An 18,335-nucleotide genomic window follows, 5' to 3' on the forward strand; every position below is an offset into this window, starting at 1 on the left:
TTCAGCATAGGACAAGGGGTTTCAGCTAAGTGAAACTGCCGTCTGTGCTGCTGCATCTTTAAAATTCATACACCAATTCTCTGAAGCCATAAAATCAATTCTGGATTTGAGTTTTCCTGTGACAGTGTGGACAGAGTGTCATGGGTGATGGAGACTTACGGTCCTGTAATTCCCCAAGAAGAAAAGACTTCTGCTGGGCGGCAGATCTATACTTGAATTCAGAATATAGTACCTCAATCCTCTAAATCTGCAGGAGTTTCCAAAATCTCACTTAGGCTCACTTTCCAAATGTGCTTACCTCATGCTTGCATGCCCTTCTAAGTTCGATGTCCTTTTTTCTGCTTGTAGAAAATGCACAGAGGCCAACAAACCTTGTGGTTCTTTATTGGTATCCAATATGGGGGCACAGCTTAACTGTGAGACACAGTCTAAACAAAGTTCATTCTGATACTCTCCTTTCTTGGTTGACAATCTATAGCTGTCCATTGTTTTATATTGTACAGCTAATGAAAAGTAATACAATTTTGGAGAATGTCTCTTCTTATATAGGTGTGTTAAAAAAATTTCCCTCAAAGAAATAACTGTGAAGTGATACAGACTGAATTTGAATGTTATTCACTATATAAGTAACGGAATGACCTTGAGCAAGTTACTTAACCACTCTGTATCTGTCACCTCAAATGCAGAAGAGGAGGATAATAGAAATCACTAGTACATTTGATTCCTATAATTAAGGCCACATGACAATGAACGCAAACATGTTATGTAAACAAAAATGGGTTCTACAAGTGTTATTTCCTAGTATATGTATTTTTTTTTTATTACCAAGTAGTCATATGTTTTTGTTGAGAATGTAACTCAAATGATCACCTTCCAAACTGAGCAGGAAATCTATTGTTAAATAATTTTGACAGGAGCAAACTGAAATACATATTTTCCTTTGGAGTCAAGAGTTCTGTTTTAGCAGAATGTAGTGCAATTGTTCTTTGTAAATGACATGTAATTCACATGTGCATTCATTTTTATATATGCCTAGTTCTGTCTATTGTGAATCGTATTGTCCAAGGGGCTGGTATTTTGCAAAAGTTATTACTCCTCTGTTTTAGTAGTCTGGGGTTTTAAAGCAATATCTGTTCTGTATAAATGTCTTAAACTTCGATCCCATTAAAAGCGAAAACAAAGGCGCGCCTGGGTGGCACAGCGGTTAAGCGTCTGCCTTCGGCTCAGGGCGTGATCCTGGCGTTATGGGATCGAGCCCCACATCAGGCTCCTCTGCTGGGAGCCTGCTTCTTCCTCTCCCACTCCCCCTGCTTATGTTCCCTCTCTCACTGGCTGTCTCTATCTCTGTCAAATAAATAAGTAAAATCTTAAAAAAAAAAAAAAAAGCAAGAACAAAAACAAATCAGTAAATTAGATGGTTAATTCTTTAAACTTGTACCCTTTTAAAATAAAGCTTTATAATATTTTTTTCCTACAAAACATGTTTCAAAATTAGATTAAAGGGCATGTTTCATCTAAATTTTACTATAAATATGTTGCTCCTGAAAAAATGGAATGTGAGCTGAACCCTCTGGATAGGAATTCCTGTTGATCACCTGACCTTTGTCCCCAAGGGTCTTTGGTACACTTCAGTCTTTATTGAATATCAGCTTTGTGTTAGTCACTGGACTTTTTTGTACTAGGTGTAATGTTCCAGGCAACAGTAGGGTTTGCTTAAGATTTAAAAGAATCAAATTCTTTGTTTAAAAAAAGAAATCCAGCCTAGATTTTCATGGTCTTCAGTTACCTCATTTCTATAATAGGGACAATATTAATTTATATCTCTCTAGGATGGCTTTGGTGGCGATCAACATAATAATGTAATTTCTTTAATTTTTTAAATTAAATTTTTTAAAGTAAATTTTTTAAATTAAATCTTTTAAATTTCTTTAACCAAGAAATACTGCTGGAAGATCAAAAATAAACCATGTTGTAAGGACCCTAGAATTGAACATCTCAGTAAGCGAAGTTGGCTGTTTTCCAGACTTGCTTTTACAAAAATATTACTTTGCATTAGAATTTTTATTTTACTAATTTTTCAAAATAAAGCTTAATATCAGATGTTTATTATAGAAAACTTGAAAAATATAGAAAACAAAATGACAGTCTTCTGCCCCCTGATACCACTCTGAGTTAATTACTGTTAGCATTTTGATGAATACCTCAGTTATGTTTCCTCACCTGAAGGAAAGGACCCCTTCAGGTGAGTGAAATTGGGCCACCAGCTTCAACCCCACTGCCAGCTGCTGGTACTAGGGAACAGATTGAAACTGAGAGAAGACCAGAATCTTCAAAACCCAGAAGCAGCAGACGTCCTAACTTATGTCCCGAAACCTCTTTATGTTCCACGTTCACGGACTAAGAAGCTTGCAGTGTAGCATTATGGGCTCAGGGTCCGTTTGTGCACACTGTTCACTCCTGCTTTTCTTTCATCTGCATCAGGCTAATCATTATGCATTTCTAATTAGAATATTTTAAACACTCTCTAGAGCGACGTTTTCCCAAACACTGTGTAATCAGGTGAGGGACACCTGCCTGGGACTCTGAGCGTCTGATAGTCTTTCCCAGTGAATTCTGTCGCACATCCTGCCGAGTACTCAGGTTCAATTACTGGAAGATTAGATTTCTCTCTTCGCCCCCCACCCCCGCCCCGCCCTCCCCCTCCCCCCTTTCCCCAGCCTTGAGAGAAAGAGAATAAATGATCAGCCCCAGGAGGGTGTGCAGCCCGGTGAGCGCAGCCCGTAGACCCGAGCGCGGGGCCGTCGCCGGGCACCCCTCCCTCTCCCCGCGCCGCCTCTAGCGCGAGTGACAACGCGCCCTCCAGGCTCGGGAGCAGCAGCGTGCCGAACAATCCCGGGCAGGGCTCGCCTCGCTGGTGACATCACTGCCGAAGATACTCCCCGCTCACAGTGCCTGCCTTCGCGAGGCGTCCGTCCGTTTGTCCGTTTCCTTCCGTCTGCTGCTGGAGAGGGCTCTTCGCCGGCCGGGGACAGAGCCGGGCACCGAGGAGCGACAGGACCCGGAGGAGGAGGGAGAGCAAAGGCAGCGAGGAAAGGAGGACCCCGGCAGGCGACAGCATGAAATTCAGCCCCGCGCACTACTTGCTGCCTCTCCTGCCGGCGCTGGTCCTCAGCACCAGGTGAGTCCGGGAGCGTGAGTGACCCGAGCCAAGGGGCGCTGCCGGTGGGTTGGTCCTACGGCAGGTCACTTGTGGGGGCCAAGGACAGACACTTCAGCTGTTTGCATCTCCCGCCTAAGTTAAAGGGTGCCTCTGTGTTTCGGGCTCTGAAATCCTTCCGGGAGAGTAGAGCCCTTTTCTAGTTATCCTAGCCCTTAGAGAAAGTCTTAGTGTTCTTACCAGTGAGAGGACTAAGCGCTTTCCCTTTCAAAGAAAACATGTTTTCCTCCAGTCCTCCTACTAGGGATAACAGGCAGTAGCAGACCAAAATAAAGGAAATGGAGAGACAAGGAGGGAATTGTCACCAGGCAGTCTTTACATTACAGCGGTCTTAATAGCCACAGAGCTCACCTCCTCCAAGTGTGTCTGATTTTAGGGTACCAGGACCAGAGAAAAATGATTCATCCCGGAAGATGGTAAGCCTTGCATAAAAGTTCCTGGACTTGTGAAATGGCCTGTTTTAAGGTCTTGAGTGGGCTTAGTGGTAGGCATTTTCATTTGGCTGTCTTGTGAACAGGTCTAATTAAAGAATACACAAGGCGATTAAAAGTTAGAAAACACTCTCAGAGTGCTGATGCAGAGACCCTAGTCAGAAACAATTAAGTACTGTACTCTGTCACTGGCCACAGATGGGACTTTAAGCCCCAGCACAGAGAAGCTATTTTTAGTGGAGGTTTAAAATGCAGTGGTTGAAAAGAGTTTTGTGACTCCCCACTGTTGATCAAGTCCCAAAGTTGGTGATGGGTTTGCGTTCTTCTTCCTCAAGAGAAACACAAAGGTGGTCTGTTTCATTGCCCGGGACTGAGCCTTTATTCTGTATGCCCTTAACATCATATTGGCAGCAACCTCTTTCCCTTGGCTACTATAAAATAAAATAACCCTCGCAGCATGAGGATCGTTTCAAATCTCTGTGAATGGAAACGTTATCTGATTGTGCATCTGATGGAAAATGAAGAGGGGAAGCAGGGTTATATCAAATTCTGAAATTAAGAATGAAGAAAACTCATTATCTATAAAAATGAGGCAGTAAAATTCTTGATTCCATTCCTAATCTATACATCCTCTTTTAGACTCTTCTAACCAGACTTTCCTTTTAGAGTGAGGACTCTTTGATTTAGCCCTAATTGTTCATAAACTTAGTCTTTCCTTTCAGACAAAGCCCAGGTGACTTTCCCAGACTAAAATGGAATATGAGATATATATATATCTTAATTTTTCTAAGGGTTGCTTTGTCACTTCGGTTCACAAAATGCAGATGGTTTTAAAATCACTTTGTTTCCCAGTATTATAGTAACTTGCTCCAATTATAGAACCCATTTTAGTACTTGTGGTTAACTCTAAATGACTCAATGTAAAGTGTACATCAGTCATCTTTTTTAAGTGTCTTGCCATTTACTCTGAACTCTTGTATTGTAGTTTAATAATTGTGATTTCTAGAAAAAAGAAATTCTCAAAGTTTGGACACTTAAGTAGGTGCCTGTGATCATATGCACAAAATAATAAATATTTAAACAATAGAAATCCAGCCCACAATGATTTTTAAAGACAGTGAAAATCTCTAGTGTTCTAAAAGTACATTTGCTTCTTAAGGATGCTATCATTTAAGTGGCTCAGGAAGCTGATAGTCTCTAGCTTCTAAAGTTTTAGTGTTGGTTACATAATACAAAGAGCCATCATCTTTCCTTTTACGGAAGTGTTAATTTTTATTAGGATAAAATTTTTAAATATCCAACACATTTATTACAACAAAAATTAGAATTAGTCATTCCTAGTTTAGTTTAGATATGAAACTTCTGCATTGTCGTTTGTATGTAAAAACTTATGTCAGGTCTTTAAATTTTCCTTTTTGCAGCTCAACAGAAAGGGCATGTTGGGCTTAAAAAAGTGAAACTTTTCATAGAAAGTGAAACTTTTCATAATCAGTGCCCTGTCTTGTGATTACTCTGTACTAACTTATTTTACTGGATATCCAGATTACCTTGTGACAGCAGATTTGACAATGAATATCGTACTATCAAATATGTCATTTTGCAAGAAGAGATGTTTTAATGGTTTCTAACAGAAGGCCATTCTCTTTGTGATAGGTAAGATTTCTTGTAGGTATATGGTCCATGTGCAGACTAGAACCTCAACTAAACAGGTTTGTAGGAACAGTTGCATTAGTAGAGGTGAGTTTATTGTCCTGCTGAGAAAAAAAAAAAAAAAAAGAAAACTGTAGCTCAGCCATGAGCACCTGTGACAGTGGTTTTTCTAGCCAAAGATGTGTTACTTAGTCAGTGCTTTTCCGTGTGAAGCAAGTGGCATTTCACATGCTTAAATCATGTGAAAGCATTAGCAAACAGTGGCAGTTACTAGATATTCTTATAGCCTTTGGATGGTATCACTTTTATCACCAAATTCTTTTTAAAGTGTTATGAATGTGGATCTGAGACTCTTAATGCAAAAAAAAATTGTATTTGTTTCAACATCCCTTTCTCTGGGCATAGCCCTTTAATACCACACTGTTATTATCTTCCCAAGCGGCCTAAAGTTTAGTTTTGTTTTATAGTTAAAGGAACGTGTTCACTAAAACACATGTTGCATGTAGGGAAAGATTGTTACTATATAATAGTTTCCTATCCACAGAGATGAAAACCCTAAACAATTTTGCCTTTTTTTTTTTTTTAAGATTTTATTATTTATTTGACAGAGATAGAGACAGCCAGCGAGAGAGGGAACACAAGCAGGGGGAGTGGGAGAGGAAGAAGCAGGCTCATAGCGGAAGAGCCTGATGTGGGGCTCGATCCCAGAATGCCGGGATCACGCCCTGAGCCGAAGGCAGACGCTTAACCGCTGTGCCACCTAGGCACAATTTTGCCTTTTAAATATGAATTTTTTTGGATAGCTTTCTGTTTTCGTTTGCTCTTCGTCTTCACATTTTTGTAACAACTTTAGATGCTGAAGGCCAAAAATTCCATCATTTTCACCATAGTGAACAACATTTCAGTTACTTTGTCTTGGAAAAAAAAGTTAAATGTTCACCATCAACAATAAGCAAGAATTGTTTTACTGGGGTAACTTTATGGGGTTATGTAAACCCTGTAGAGTTAAAAAGAGAACTTTAATTTTCTGTATATTGTCCCTCCTGTTTAGAAAGTACATACAAATTCAAAACATCAAGTTAATGTTATAAATTATAAAGCTAATGCGGAAACCCATTTAACCTGTGCACAAATAAATGTGGTCAGAGAAAGCAAACATATGTTGGTTTAATAGTTTTAGAGTAGAATGACTCTACTTTTTAAAGAGCTTCCTTCTGTAGAAGTATTAAATTGCTATTCCAAGGTAGCCAGCAATTCACTTCAGAAAGAAGTAGTATAGGTATTGAAAGGAATAGTAGGGTGAAAAAATCTTTAGAAGTTCTTGGTGAAAAGGGACCCATGGAGTGCTGGAGAAGGCTTGTGCTTTAGTCTGCTGAACCTCTGTTCCTTTATGCTGTGATTCTACTCTTGATGCCTTTGGTTTATTGAGTTTTAAATGACTTAATGGGGAGAGAAACATGGCAGGGGAGGAATGAAGGTCTACTGACTTCTGGTGGTTTTCCATCAAGCAAGAACTTTAAGCAGATGGTGGCTTAGAGTCCTCCCTATAGGAGTCACCTTAGAGGTCTCTCTTGGGCCCTCTGATCAGCAGTCATACCACATGTTCACTTTGGAATCTATTTTTAGATGATACTATATATTAAAGATGCTCTAGGCTCTTATTTGCTCTGTGCCTTAATCTAACCTCAGAATTAAACTGATTAATAGGATAAAGACTAGAATCACAATAAGCACCTTTTTAAAAAATTAAAAAAATAAATTTGATGTAGGAAGCAGTCTTCCTTAACACCCACCCACCCCCAGGTTGATATTAGGTAATTGTGGGTTTGTTTTCCCAAGCCCCACATAGAGTGAGTCTTGCCACACACACTTTTATATGGCCCTATGTACATAGGCTAAGAAGATATTAACAAGCAAATTTTTGACTTTCCAAATTTCAATTCTGGACCTTAGTTGCCTATTTCCAATGGCAATTTTTAAAATGACTTATTTATGGGTTATCTTTATGGGTTAAATTCCACTCATGACTAATAAGAGACCCCTCAAACATTTATGACTTGATCACAATTGTCCCAGACCAAACTCCATGCAATTGGAAGGAGGAATTTAACCTACACACCAGGAAGCAAAAATCACTGACACCACTGTGGGGTATGTGATTGTAATGATACAGTGTTTTCACAAGAGTGTCATGAGAGCACTTGTGTGTGGTACGTGTGCTTGAGAGCCTGTTTTTGACTGACCTCTAAAGGAAATCCCTTTAATAAATATGGCTAAATCATTTAACCTGATTAAACAGATATTTAATATTACGTTTTCTTCTCCAGCAAAGAAAAAAAAATCCATTCGAACTTCATAGCCTTTAGAAGTTGTCTGAGATGTTTTCATTATCACACCTGCAATGTGTGCCTGCAATGTGTCAGGCATCAGGACAGTAAGATATTAGATACAGATGCATGTCTTCATAATCTAGTCATGTACAGAAATAGTGGTAAGGCAAAATTGGATAAATAGCAACAAACACTTTAAAGTTCTAGATATGAACAGAGAAAACAGTGAATAATGCCACTGAAGAAGTATCAGGAGTAACTTCCACTTTCAAGGACAGTGAGAGAAGGAATATTTTGTAATAAACTTTAGCATCCCGCAGCACTTGCTAACCATGTGATGTTAGGTAAATTGCTTATCCTATCTAGTTTTCTGATGAAGAAAATAAGACTACCTGTAGAAACCACCAAAGATATAAGGACTGAATGAATGAGTTTATTTAGGAAAAGAGCTTGCGTATTTCTTGGGACATAGTAAGTGATCAACCAGGGCTTAGCCTGGTTGTTACTTTGATTATACTCACAAAATGTTTGTATCTGTGATTGATCAGGACCTAGAAAAATAGGTGAAAATTGGATACAAGTCAGTTGAATGACAGAAAATTAACAAGAATTACAGTTCTTGTCTAAAAGAAAATATTGGCAAAGAAGAGAGAAAGCAATAGAAGTAATGAGGGTTACCTTGTTACTAGGCTGGTCTTTCAAAAGTGTTTTGGTGGCAAAGTGCCTGGGTGGTGCTGTGCACTTTGGCAAACACCATGAAAAATTGTGTTATCATATAGAATATGACTTAGCACAAAAGTACATATTTAGCTACCTGTATATCTATTTAAAATTTAATTGTATGTATAGCACATACGTAATATCAAATCAAAGCCAAGAGCACAGGTGTCAATAAAAGGATGCTTTAAAAGTGCATAAGCAGGAGTGATATAAAAGGTTCTACAATTTTATTTTCTACTTATCAGTTGATTTCATAATCTGTTAACAATCTATGAAATACATTTTCTTTTAATTTTCCTAAATATGTAACGCAGATTTTTTTTTTTTTTACTATTGAGAACAATTTGAAAACCAGTGATATAGAAGAAACTCAACTATGTCTGAAGAATCATCACATGAAAGCGTTATCCCTAAGCTAATTTTGAAAATGACTTTAGAGGTCATCTAATTTCAATTAGTTTGCACGTATTTTATCATAAAATTTTCATAGTTTCGCCAAGAAATTCTGATGATTAAATGAAAATATTTTTTTACCATAGATTATTGTGTGTATGTGAACATGTGTTGATGTCTGTTAATGTAGTGAATCATAGAAAAGTATGATTTGCTGCTACGGGGAGATATAAAGCATAGGTAATGTTAAGTCTGCATCAAAAAAAGGACACGTTTACTGGGACATCTACGAACTTTGCTTCATAATTATAGGAGGCAAAAAAAAAAAAAATCAAAATAAACCATCACGTTCAAATACAAGCTGAAGGTCAACCAAGTAAACAGTGTGCTCTGAGAATGCTTTCATAAACTCTAGGAGACATCGTTATACCATAGGTAGTGATTGCATTGCAATTATGTCTGACTTGTTTGGTGTTGCTTTCAAGTGTTTTAATCTCTTTGAGTGTACTTTAAAGAGTTTGTTATTGGGAAACATACTGTGAATATAAGGTTGCATTCTAGTCTAAAGCCCTTCATTTTAGAGATGAGAAAAGTGAGGTCCAAAGTGACAGACTCATCTAAGGCCACAAAGAGAAACCAGAACAAGGACTTAAACTTTTCCCCAATATTCTTTCTGTTCTATCATGTGACTGCTTTCCATAGCATAGCTCCTCTGTAATTAAACCATATTTGTGTAGTTGGTCCCTACAATATATCCAGAATTATTCCAGTTACTGTGGAGTACGAAGTAGTTCTAAAACGTCCTCTGAGCACATATACTCATGATAGAACAACAGGCTATTGTCAAAGGAAATCACAGCAATGCAGAGTTGAACACCATTTATTTGTCTATATTCAGTTGTTTTTTGAAGAGTGAGCTGGCTTAAAAAGAGATTCCAGGTCATTTTCAAAACCCAAAACAGTCATTAATGAGTTCTCACCTTTGCACACAATTTACCTCTCAAGCAATACACCTCTAATGGTTCCTGTTGATTTTTCAGTTCTGTTGTGAGGTGATATCATTAGTGCCTTTGGGATCTTTTCACTGAAACTATTTCCTATAAATGTAGTTCTAGCTAGGCATTTGTTTTTATATTCCTTTCCTGGTAAATCTATGCTGTAATTCTGTGGTATTGTTCAATGGGAAACATACTCAACTATCTTACAAAGATGAGTTCCCAAATATGTTCACATGAGCTTTATGGTGAGCATACATTTTGTTTGGTTTACGTGTGTCTACATTTTCATCATGGCCATTGAGTAACTTATATAGCATTTTTAAGGTCGGGTGGTCATAGATTTTATCCTGCATGTACATATCACAAGCTCCTTTTCTTTGGATATGTTTCTTAACCATTCAGACTTTAATTTCTCATCTATAAAATGGAAAATAATAATGTCCATCATTTAGGGTTTTTAGGATTAAAGAAAATGTACTAAAGTGCTTTGTCAGTGCACATAGCTGTACTAAGCCATGTCAGCTATTACTATAGGTAGAGATTACAATTTAGTGTGTTGATTTTATATTGGATATCTTAAGCAACCAACATTTAATGATTTTATTAAAAATCAAAATAAATTCCTGAAGTGAATTGATTGGTATAGCCAAAATCATAATATTTATTTTCTGATAAGATTTTGCTGGGGGTAGACAGTGAAGGAATTGAGCCCAATGATTGATCCTTGGGGGAAAAATGGAAGCTAAAACATGCAACAACTTGCCATCTTCCAAAATAGTCCTTGCAGCTGAACTAAGGTATTGGTAGCAGCTATTGCAGGTTCTGGACCAGCCTTCATCTCATGTCCTAATAGAGGATGTGACTTCCTCCTGCCTATCCTCCAGAGGATTATTAGGGTTTCTGATTTCCTGTCCTTCAAACTAATATTCAGAACACTCTGAGAGGAAGCACTTAAGTGGGCAGGGTTTACAGGAAGTATTTGCCCTGTCATATGGGTTAAATTCAAAGAATATGAACTCAGACTTTGGATTAGCCTCACTAGCTACATGATTTAATGTCAATTAACAGCTCTAAGCCACATTTTCCTCATCAATAAAAAAAAGTGATAACAATGCATCTCTGATTTAAGAGTATTTAATAAGCTAATGTGTAAAAAGAATAGTGTCTAGAACAGAGAAATTCAACTCAATATGTTTCCATTCTTATCTGATTGAAAGGGATTAGAGCAATTTTACCTTACCAGAGTGTACTTTCATTTCAAAAAGAGCTGTCCTTCATCAACATACATCTCAGGCTGGTGTGGACAAGACAGAAGTATTGGTGAAGAGATTTTGGAGATCAGTCCCATCTTTGCTTATCACAGATGATAAAACTGAATGGAAATACTGTATATTTTCCTTCTAAATTCATGCAAATAATTTGAGACCAAAGTAAAAGCCAATTCTGTGACATCCTAACCAATCCCAGTTAGCAACATTGATTTAAACACCTGCAACTTCCTCAAGGAAAAAAATAAGAAAAACAAGTATGCTTCTATTTTGGGTCTGAAAGTTCTAAATTATGTTGCCAATAGTTAAACATTAAATATAGTTATTAAAATTATATTACCATAATATGTTAATGCCTTTAAAGAAAGTTCATTTTTCAATTTTACCTGAAGATGAGAGAACCAGAGAGGTCTATCTTAAACTAGGACAGCATAACAGCTGCAAGCCTTTTTGACGAGTCGAGGGTTATGGACTCTAATCATTCTGTGTTCTCACATGGGGTAAGGTTGGTCATGGCCTCTGCAAAATGGTGGAGAAGGGACTGGGATGGCAAATGGAAACAAAAAACCTAACACACTAGGTCTCTGAATGCTGTATGCGTGGACAGAGATGGTGGCAGTGGAGAGGAAAGTACCAGATTACTAGCCTTCCTGTTTTCATTGTTTTTTTTTCTGTTATTGTTATTTTGTTTTTAAAATTCTCTTTTCTAATGCTTGCAGTCATTCATTGGTTGTCTTTACAGTGAACTAAGCCATTTGCATTGGGCAGGAAAGAGAGGGGGAAAAAAGACAATTATAAAAGAAACAAGACAATGCATGAAAAATTGAAGTGACATGTTGGCAAGAAGCAGAGATGGTTGAGGAAGCTTTGTATTGTTGAGAGCATGTAGCTTTTTCCTTCAGATGCCACAGAGTGAAATGTGAGCTTATTCTACAAATAAGTTCATATGAAAATAGGGCAAACTTTTCTTTTTCTGACACTACAATTTAGAAAAATATTGAAAGGTATCAGATCCCTTTTGTGTGTTGTATGTATCTTTCTTTCAGTTGGCCCTTTGATACAACATGTAAGTTACAGATTCAGCCAATATTTTTGAGGACTAATTAATTACCTGAAAGTGTGCTAGATGCTTGCTTTCTCTTAACTTAACCCTTCTTTGCAACCCATTTTACTTACACACCTATATCTTGAGGGAGACTGAGTTTCGGACTCATTAAATGATTAACCTACATTCTCCCAGCTAGGAAGTAGTTAGATTTGAACCCCTTTATTCTGAAAATTGCTTTATGAATCAATCTATAGCACTGGCCATAGGAGTTAATTTCTGAATAAATACACGATGAAGAAAAATAATGTATGATACAAATAAGAATGCCAAAACTAAACCATGCTGACAAATAACTGTTTACATGAGGTGGGACAGGCTACATGAAAAATATTCTTAGAATTACACCGGCAACTAGTATGTTATATATTAAGTATACCTCAATTAGAAAATATTAAAAATAAAAAGATAAAAACAATCTGCTATTAAAAAATAACTTCTTAAACCAGCCCAAGAAATTCATTAGTTTGAAGACCAGCCAAATTGAAGGCTTTATAATAAATACAAGAGTTTGTCAGCTAATACTCCTATTCCTATGTAGAAAACAGTCTTTAGGTCAATGTTTCTCAAAGTATATTCCTCAGTGTACCTAAATTAGAATGCCCTGGGAAGCTTGTAAAAAGGCAACTTCATGATCCTTACCCTTAGACTTACTAGATTAGATTTCCTGAAGAAGTTAAGTGGCCAAGGAATTTTCATTTTAACCTGGACCTCAGGTGCTTCCAATGCACAGGAAAGCTTTGAAGTCACTGGTCCAATATTTGAGAACTATAGAGTCTAGAACACTTTGAAACCTTTGGCATTTATTCAACATGCACGTTGCAGCTGAAGTCAGGATGATGGAAATATGGTGATGTTTTGGCAAAAAAATTCTGCCTATTTTTACATGTATATATATATATATATATATTTTAAAGATTTATTTATTTATTTGACAGAGAGCACAAGCAGAGGGAGCAGCAGGAAAAAGAGGGAGAGCAGGCTCCTTGCTAAGGAGGGAGCCAGATTATGGGGCTCAGTCTCAGGACCCTGGGATCATGACCTGAGCTGAAGGAAGACACTTAACAGACTGAGCCACCCAGGTGTCCCTACACGTATATAAATTTAATAACTACGTATCTTCTTATATACGAGGCCGCATTTATCAGTCAAGTTACATGAGAATAATTCCCTGCCTCATTAAAAAGAAAAAAATTGCAGAGGGCTGCAAAGGGTGGAGAAAATAGTCAAACAAAACTGTATTAGTGGATTTAACAGGGACCATACACTATTTAGAAACTGAAAAGAATGAAAACGTAACTCCACTTCCTGCCCCGTGTTTATTGCTCAAGTTATATGACAAAGATGCAATGAAAACCAAGATCTGCATGAGGCTCTACAAATGCTGATTGTTTTCTACTTGGGGCAGGAAATCAGTTTTCAGATGAAGTAGAAGTAATATTTAGCCTGAGAAAAATGTTTTGATCACCCCCCCACCCGCAAACACACACACACACACACACACACACACACACACACACACACACACACATTCCACCACCTGCCTTAGCAGCACTTGGTTTTTCATGATGCGGAAAAACAGTTTTCTGGATTCATTTTCTGGATTAAGCTGAATTGCAGCCATGTTAGCCATATTGTGTCCGTTCTTTTCCTTTCTGCAGTTTTAGTTCTCCTAGAAGAACAAAGGAATCAAAAGATGATACAATAATGCATAATCACTATTATAGAGTACTTTAAACCAGGTTAAGCCTCACAATAAACCTGTGATGTGGTTACTGATGTTGCCTTTGGTCTATACATGTGGAAACTAAGGCACACAGGGATTAGATTACCTGGCCAAGGTTGTAAACTGGTTAAGTGGATTCTAAATTCAAATGCCAAATGGCACTAGAGCCCATGCTCTTAATTACTATGCTACAGCGCCTCCTAGCGTGTGATGTAAAGCCCTGGAAGGAGCCCGTGTCAGCTTGTGTCTCTCTCATCTGTGGGTTCTGATTTACATAGTGAGAGAAGGAAAGAAAAATGTCCTCTCCGGTATCCCCTGAGCTCACAACTAAGTTTCTAACTAAAATATTGTGTATTTCTGGGCGCCTGGGTGGCTCAGTCAGTTAAGTGTCTGCCTTTGGCTCGGGTCGTGATCCCGGAGTCCTGGAATCGAGCCCCACATTGGTCTCCTTGCCCGGCAGAGAGCCTGCTTCTCCCTCTGCCCCTGTTCGTGTGCTCTCTCTCTCGTTCTCTCTCTCTCTCAAAAAAAAAAAAAAAAAAAAAAACTTAAAAAATATAATGTGTATTTTGTTCTCATTGTGAAAGAAAATAATCATATTTATTTAATATTGTCTTTATTTGTGGATATTGTTTTCCAAAGTCAAAACCAATGAACTACAGTGTTCTACTGCCTGAGTCCCAAACGCATCCAAATTTTAACCGTGGGTCTTAGGAACACGTGGTAGAAATCAGACTGACCTGATTGAAGTTCAGCACCTTCTACCTAAGTGGTCCTGGGTAGTGCTCTCAACTTCTCAGACTCATAATTTAATTTTTAAAATCTATAACAGTGATTAAAGGCTTGTTTGTTTGTTTTAAGAATTGTGCTACACAGTTCTCCAGGGTAACTTTATTTAATGCTTTTCCATACCTTATGAAGGTATTTTGCAGATTAGAACATTAAGGATTAGAGAAGTTAATACCTCTAAGGTTACAAAATTACTAAAACGTAGAGATGGAATTTGAACCCATCATTTATTAGGCATATGCCTTATGGTCAGGCTTCTCAGACAAAAAGTGCTAACACTGGAATTTGTGGTGTCAGGCATTTGGGAAGTAGCTCAGAAACAGCTGTTGAGAACCTAACGCAGACTAGTGTAGGAAAGGGGACTTGTGTTCTATGCACAGGGATTTCCGACCTGGGGGATTCAGTGCGCAGATTATGCCGCATTTATAAGCAAACCCTCATAAACCTCCCCATGTCACAAGTAATATCACCTTTGGTTTCAAAGATGTGAAAAGCAACAGACTCATCATTTGAACTCAGTCTATCTTGAAGACTAACCTAAGAAGTCAGATTTTGCTTAGGAGGCTTATGCGCTGATGGTTTACTGAAACTACACTTCCACTGGTCGTCAGAAGATGGCACTGTGAAGTACAAAGTGCGGTACAATCCTCTCTGGGTCTAGATTTAACCCCTTTAAAAACTGACACATCTCAAAATTGGTGTCTTTAAAAAATGGCTTGATTTCACATCAAAATCAAGATGTATGTATGTATATGCATGTATAGGTATGTATGTACCGGTATTTATGCATGTGAATAACGTGCTTTATAGTATATATAGTATATTACAATATATATATATATATAATTTTAATCATGTAAAAAACGTAGATCTTTTAAAGTTTTCTGAAAACCTATTCTTAAAAATAGTCTTTATTTAGTAGCATTCTGCTGTTAGTTTAGTTCCATTCATCACTGTAGTAATTCCTCTATGTCCACTTTCTTCCATAAGGAGAATTAGACCTGAAAATTGAAAAATGTACCCATTTCCTCTACATACTCTTTTACTCGAGGGACATATTAAAAGGGTTCTAAAGGACAGATTTAAAGGGAAAGTAGGCATCATGTGAGGAAGACATGCCTGACATTTTTATACTTTTATTTTTAAAGATTTTTAAAAATTTATTTGACAGAGGCTGCCTGCGCACAGGTGAGGGGGAGGGGCAAAGGGAGCTGGAGAAGCAGACTCCCTGCTGAGGACACAGGCTCCTGAGGACACTGAGCCTACTGAGCCACCCAGGTGCCCCATTTTTATGCTACTTAAATTTTAATTTTCATACATGCTTATATATTTTCACATGACCCATGCAGCAATTAATAACAACCCCTTTTTATAAAAATGGGGAGGCTGTTACTCCTGTCGGTAGGGGGCCCATACCTGAGGCTCTTGAGTTCCACTTTTATAGCGTCAGATCCAGTGTCTGGTGAGAGCCTGCTTTTTGGTCCCGTGAGGGGTCCCTGTGGGGTGGAGAGCAGTGAGAGAGGGCACACACTCTTGTGTCTTTTCTTTTAAGGGCACTAATCTCATCATGACGGCTCCACCTTCATAACCTATTACCTCTTAAATCATATTTCAGATCTCAATGGGTCTTTCTGCCCAGCCCTTCAGTTTTACGAATGTATGAATTTAGGCTCCTAGATATCAAGTAACTTACCAAAAACAGGTGCAACTACTTAATAGCACACTAAGACAAAGGAAAAAAAAAAAAAAAAAGAAGACGACTTTGCATGTTTTTATTGGCAATGCAGCATCAGTCTTTCATAAAAATTGAGAACACCATCATCATGATCTTGAGCTTACCTAATCATTGTAAAACGTTCTTAAAAAATTACAAATTAATAATTATGGCGGTTTTTGTTTCAGATGTCTAAAATGTTCTTTAACACAAGTGTAAACGTTTAAAAAAAACCAAAAAACCTCAGTGAGTTCAAGTTCTTAGTTCCTTTCTAACACTTGCTACTAAGGTCAGCATTAGCTTATGTATAATAAATATATCTTGGCTTGTCAAAATGGGTCTTTTACTTTCTGGTACTAGTGTTTTCTGCTTTCTGGCATAGTTTTACTCTGTCTCTCTTTTTCTTTATTATTTTAACAAAATAGGTGATGATTTTTATTTATTTATTTTTGTCGCTTGAGAGAGATTAACATGATTTTCTTTCAATTGCTGGAGACAAGCTATCATCACAAACTTCTTTTAAAAGAATGAAAATTGTATTGGCTGACAACCAAATGACCAAAAATACAAAATAACCAGAAATGGAGCCATGTTGGCCTGCTTTTGAATGCATAAAAGATTTGAATTTATCTGAGCTAAAAAAATCTGTACATGAAAGAAAAATCTGTGGAGTCATAAGATGGTTAGTCATAATTCTGTAGTAATCTTTGGCAAAGTTTTCTTTTTATAATCAGTGTAGTGAGTAAGAGAAAGAAATGGATGAGACTTGTTTTAAGCCAACAACTGTATCTTAAAGTATTTTCAGATATTAAGAAAATACAAATTTATCAGTAGCCACTTTTAGATCCTGTTTCTTTGTGACTGTTTTAAGAATTAAAAGTGTACAGATTATTATTTTTTTTTAATATACTCATGACCTATATAATACAAATCCCATATGGCTTTGTCTGTGGCTCTTTCTATTCATCATCCCTTACAGTGACGACTAAGTTGCAGGGCCAGGATTGAGACCCTAGACTCTGATTCCAAAGCCTAGGTTGCACCATGGAAGATGAATGGATGAATCTCATTAGTAACAAACAACGGCAAAATTCTGGCAGAAATGTGTGAATTGCTCTTTCAGGAAACCACCAACATTTGTCTACCTGTAACCTTTCAGGCGCTGAATGTACAGAGTGTTTATCCCAAAAAAAGTGATGAAAAGGTGATAGGCTAGGAAAGTAAGAGTTGCTAGACAATAAGTGGAGGTAAGTGAGAATGGAATTGATTCAGTGTTTTGATGTGCGCACGTAGAGAACATACTGTAAATACTGTCAGGATTCCCTGGCTGTGTGTTGTCATAAGCACAGTGGTTTGGGGGGATGAAGGGCAGACAGATCGTTGGATAATAGAATGTTTTAAGGATAACTAGTGAGCACAGTGCCCATCAGCTGACTCCGGTGATGCATCACTGGTGTTGAGCTTGAGTTTGTGGAAGAGGAGTCTGGATTGATGGGAGAGAAATCCTTCGCTGAATACGGACTATATTTCTGGATTGTTTTGCTTTCTCCTGGCAATAAAAAGGACATATAAGCCAAAGTGGCAGAAAGAGGGAGATAAGTCGTCGTTGATGATGAGTCCCTTATTCCTCATCCGTAGTGAAACGGGGTGTAGTGACATGAGAAGAATGGATTCAGAGTAAGTGTGCTTGCCTTATATGTGAGCCACCCTCAACAAATAGTCCCCCCATTTCAGGGGAGCTCAGAACGTAGCTGCGCGGGGCTGCAGCAAGAATGAGGGGGGCACACAGTGGTATTGGGGGCAAGCACATAACCAGATCAGGCCCCTGCCTCCCTCCAGCCCAACTCCCCACTGGACAATTAAGAATTTCATTTCGTGGGGGATGGTATGGTGCCTTCTTTATAGAGAGCCAGCTGGATTTATGTTGTTTATATAAAGAAAATTATTAATATAACTTTGTGGTCAGGTTTTGAGCATTTTTTGTTTTTTGTTCTCTC

The 18,335-nt window shown here is 37.8% G+C and overlaps 1 protein-coding gene across 1 annotated transcript in view; it reads left to right on the top strand.

The window, feature by feature from the left end:
• The first annotated feature begins 2,966 nt into the window (after positions 1 to 2,966).
• LUZP2 (leucine zipper protein 2) overlaps positions 2,967 to 18,335 on the top strand; it is a 459,433-nt gene continuing 444,064 nt past the window's right edge. Inside the window, exon 1 of the mRNA XM_048217639.2 lies at positions 2,967 to 3,178. Within this exon, the coding sequence (XP_048073596.2) occupies positions 3,117 to 3,178 (62 nt within the window). The 5' untranslated portion in view covers positions 2,967 to 3,116. The remainder of the gene's footprint in view (positions 3,179 to 18,335) is intronic.

Source organism: Ursus arctos, unplaced genomic scaffold (genome assembly GCF_023065955.2).
Source record: "Ursus arctos isolate Adak ecotype North America unplaced genomic scaffold, UrsArc2.0 scaffold_23, whole genome shotgun sequence".
Classification (NCBI taxonomy): Eukaryota; Metazoa; Chordata; class Mammalia; order Carnivora; family Ursidae; genus Ursus; species Ursus arctos.